The sequence below is a fragment of the Galeopterus variegatus genome, unplaced genomic scaffold (genome assembly GCF_000696425.1).
Source record: "Galeopterus variegatus unplaced genomic scaffold, G_variegatus-3.0.2 Scaffold4739, whole genome shotgun sequence".
NCBI classification, from domain to species: Eukaryota; Metazoa; Chordata; class Mammalia; order Dermoptera; family Cynocephalidae; genus Galeopterus; species Galeopterus variegatus.
Genome location: NW_007730850.1, coordinates 170,971 through 174,916, shown reverse-complemented (window position 1 = coordinate 174,916; position 3,946 = coordinate 170,971). Strand labels below are relative to the sequence as shown.

The window sequence follows — 3,946 nt, the reverse complement described above, 5'->3', positions numbered from 1 at the left end:
GGTAAGAAGTGAAAGCTAAGTTATTTTTGGTAGAGGCAATTTTGAGAACAAACTTGTAAAAATTTGTTTTTATGCATTATTTTGTGTTTAGAAAACACCACACGGATGGCGAGAAGTATTCGTTGACATTGATCCGCAAGTTTCTGATAAACTGAGGTTTGTTTTGGCACCTTGTGCTACCCCAGCAGAAGCCTTCATACAGGTAGTAATATGTTTTTTTCTTTCAAGTTTCTTCAAAGTCTTATTTTCTGTGTTACAATTATAGAGTTCCTTTACAGGGGGAGTTGTGAGCAACATGCGACGTGCTTTTTATTGACAGTACAAAGTACAGAGGATCAGGAGTCAGGAGAATGGGTCAAAGTCATAAGTGTGTAACCTCAATGTCATGTAATAGGAGATAAAGTTAGTAAGCACGTATTCAGCCAAGTCTTTTACCTTCTCCTCGTTTACTTCACTTTTCTACTGAATGGTGATTACCTTACAGGAAAAGTTCAATGTAGTACAGACTATAGTAAAGTAATAATAACAGCTAACATTTTTGAGTACTTTGTATTACTCTGTATTTTCTCATTTAATTCTCAAAAAAGCTGTATTAAGTAAGTTCTATTATTATCACTGTTTGGGCTAGAGCGTGACTTTTTTCTCATGCTTCCATCCAGATCTAAACTTGATTCTAGACAAAATGGTAGCAGATTTACTCCTGCTTTCTGTTGACTTTAGGGACTAATCACAAAAGCCTGTCTGTCCTGGGGTTGTGTTTAAAGGTTCAAATAAATTCCTGTACTTCTCAGGAGTGTCTGGGTTTTATATCACCTTTTTCTTATTTCCAGCTCAGAAAAAAGATTTCTATATTCTCAATCTTAACTAAGAACTTCCTACCTCAGCTTTATCAGTTTTAAAAGCACAAAAGCTTTTAAACGTAAACCTATGAATTTTCTTTGCAAAGTATAAATTAAAATAGACTAAATACTTGTGAACATTTCTGTTTTTTCATATTCTGGCTACCTAATTTTAGGTACCTGAGTGAGAGAGAAATTTATGAAGGTCCCAAGAACTAACTCCTTGGTCCTGGGAATTGGAATTTTTTTTTTTTAGTTGTTGACATGATTAGTATTAACTTATGAGGGAGGGAGTGAATTTTCCTTTCCACTTGAATGAGGTGAATGGTAATACCACCTGACATCTTCTGAAACAGCAGTCTAAGGTGGTAAGAATGTCAGCGGTAAGCTGAGGTGTGTCAGCAGATGCCTGATGAGGCCAGCTTCATGGTTTTTATAGCTAAGTCATAGTCATTTACATAATAGCTGTAGGGGCTAAATGGTTTATTATTCTATTTAATATAATGAAGTGACTGACTTAGAAAGGTTAAGTAACTTTTCTGCTGGTAAGAAGACCTGAGATTCAACCCTACATCTGTGTGACTCTACACTGGTATACCTGTGCCAGTATAGGCAGAGATGTCAGGGCAGGTCATTACTTCATTTTTAGTAGGGTGTTAGGAGGGAGCAAAAATTAATGTATGTTTTCATAATGAAGAAAAGAATTTTCAAATTTTCAGTCATTCATCTCAGAATTAATGAAATTTCTTTTATGTTAGGTTGATAAATATTATAAATATTAATGCTTATTGTCATTTCACTTTTTAAGCTTACTAAGTACTTATTGTGGACCTTTAGTTAATAGTTGAACATCTTGGGTACATTTTTAAGTTGATGTTTCTAGATATAGGTCATATCATTGGGATACTTTATGCCCCAACAGAGGGAATCAAAATATACTTAATAGTATCTGTTTTGTTGTATTGGATTTATATCATTTGTTCTTTCAGCATAGTTTTTTGAGTGTCTGTAATGTGCCAGGCACTGTTCTAAGCAGGCAAAAATCCCTTTCCCGTGCTTTCAGCCCTGTGGAATATATTATATGAATTATGATATAAAAGTAATTTACAATAAATGAAATGATAATGCATTTGGCCATCTGGGGGGCTAGGAGGGCATATGCCTTTTTGTAAAAGATTAAAATGTCTTTGTAAACCTAGTGGATAGCATTAAAGAACCAAGGAGGTCTTTATAATAAAAAACACATCAGGTGAAAAGTTGAGCGTAGAGAACATATTCATATTGAGAAGGGTTTTATTTTTATCATGACTGTTCTTTTTGTAGAAAAACTTGAAAAACCCTAAGGAAACAGTTCTTTCAAATGATGTATTTTGATTCTTTCAACTATTCCCTTACCAGTGTGAAGAAACAAGGGATCATGTTGAAGTATGTCCTGATGCTGGTGTTATTATTCAGGAACTTTCTCAACGCATTGCACTAACTGGAGGTGCTGCACTGATTGCTGATTATGGTCATGATGGAACAAAGACAGATACCTTCAGAGTATGTATAATTCAGTAACATGATTTATCACAATTTCATTGTTAGATTTGAAGTTGATTGAAGATCTTTATCTTTGGTTTCTACGGTACCTAGTTTTATTGAATTACATTATTTTATAATTAACATTAATTCATATTATAATTACCCTTAATCCTAGTCTTAAGTCCACTGTCCAACTCTCCTTTGAATAAGATCTGTATTGTTTACATTCTTTCTTAGTTGTAGGACCTAGGTTTGCACAGATCCTAGTAAGCATCTGAGTTATACAAACGGAAAGGTTTTTTCAAGTTCTTATATTTTTCTATTTGCCCCTGCTTCATTCAGAAAAAAATTTTTTGGTACTTCTTTCCAGTTTTAACCTAGTTATTGTAATCATTCAAATTTTTTCTGTCATATTTTCAACATATTTTCTTCTTCTCCTAGTATATTCTTTTACCCTTCCTAAAAAAACATCCTTTTAATGTTCTTTGAATATGATTAGTTCTGTTCAATATATTTTAATTGAAATACATGCTATTAGTCATTTTCTAGATCTGTGTTTCTTAATTTCTAACTTTACTATATCTGAGAATAACCTGGAGACTGTTAAAAGTGCTGATTCTCTAGCTCACCTCCAGGATTCTGACTGACCAGGTCTGGGTGGGGTCCAGTAACATTCTCAGGTGACTCTGATGTACATGGTTGATGGATATACTTTGTAAAACACTACTTAGGTTCTGATAACCTGAATTCACCTGGAGAATTAATGAGATCTCCTGTAGTCCATCATGACAAACATTAATAAAAATGTTAAATAACTTTATGTTAAGGGCAGCATTTTTAGACACTCCAATACCATTTCATATTGAGTCTCATTTGAAGGGTCTACTGCATAGTCTGTCAATCACAGATTGAGACCATATTTTCCTTTTTAACAGTTGCCGTGTGAAAATTTACTAATGTGACATTTCTTTAATCTTGATAATAACCATAAGAGGGCAAAAACTCATTTCTTTATGTTGAAGGGATTTTGTGGACACAAGCTTCATGATGTCTTAATTGCCCCAGGAACAGCAGACCTAACAGCTGATGTGGACTTCAGTTATCTGCGCAGAATGACACAAGGAAAAGTAACCTCTCTGGGTCCGATAAAACAACAAACATTTTTAAAAAATATGGGTATTGATGTCCGGCTGAAGGTAATGGCTTATTTCACAATCATTAATATTTTAATTTCATAGTACTTCAAAGACTTATTTTAAATAAGTTTACCTGGACTTAATCTCTTGTAGTTAGCTAGGTCCTTGGTGTTCCAGTCTTCTCAGTATTGTAGGATGTAGTGTAACCAGATAGCCAGAGACTGACACAGCCTGGTAAGTTTCATGCATCTCCATGTGAGGTAGAATTAAGATTTCCAAATACTGTTCTTGTTCGTTAAGAAAACCATGTTCATAGGTATGAATTTTATAACTGTTCTTCTGAAACTTTTGTGTAGATAAAACCACCTGCGGATATTTGTTAAAAATGCAAATGTGGGGCCGGCCCGGTGGTGCACTGGATAGTGCGCCGCTTGGGAAGCGCGGCGG

At 34.5% G+C, this 3,946-nt stretch overlaps 1 protein-coding gene across 1 annotated transcript in view; it reads left to right on the top strand.

Moving 5' to 3' along the window:
• LOC103603676 (NADH dehydrogenase [ubiquinone] complex I, assembly factor 7) overlaps positions 1-3,946 on the top strand; it is a 7,784-nt gene that overhangs the window by 2,908 nt on the left and 930 nt on the right. The window contains exons 3-5 of the mRNA XM_008588246.1: positions 92-202; positions 2,238-2,381; positions 3,386-3,559. Coding sequence (XP_008586468.1) covers positions 92-202; positions 2,238-2,381; positions 3,386-3,559 — 429 coding nt within the window. The remainder of the gene's footprint in view (positions 1-91; positions 203-2,237; positions 2,382-3,385; positions 3,560-3,946) is intronic.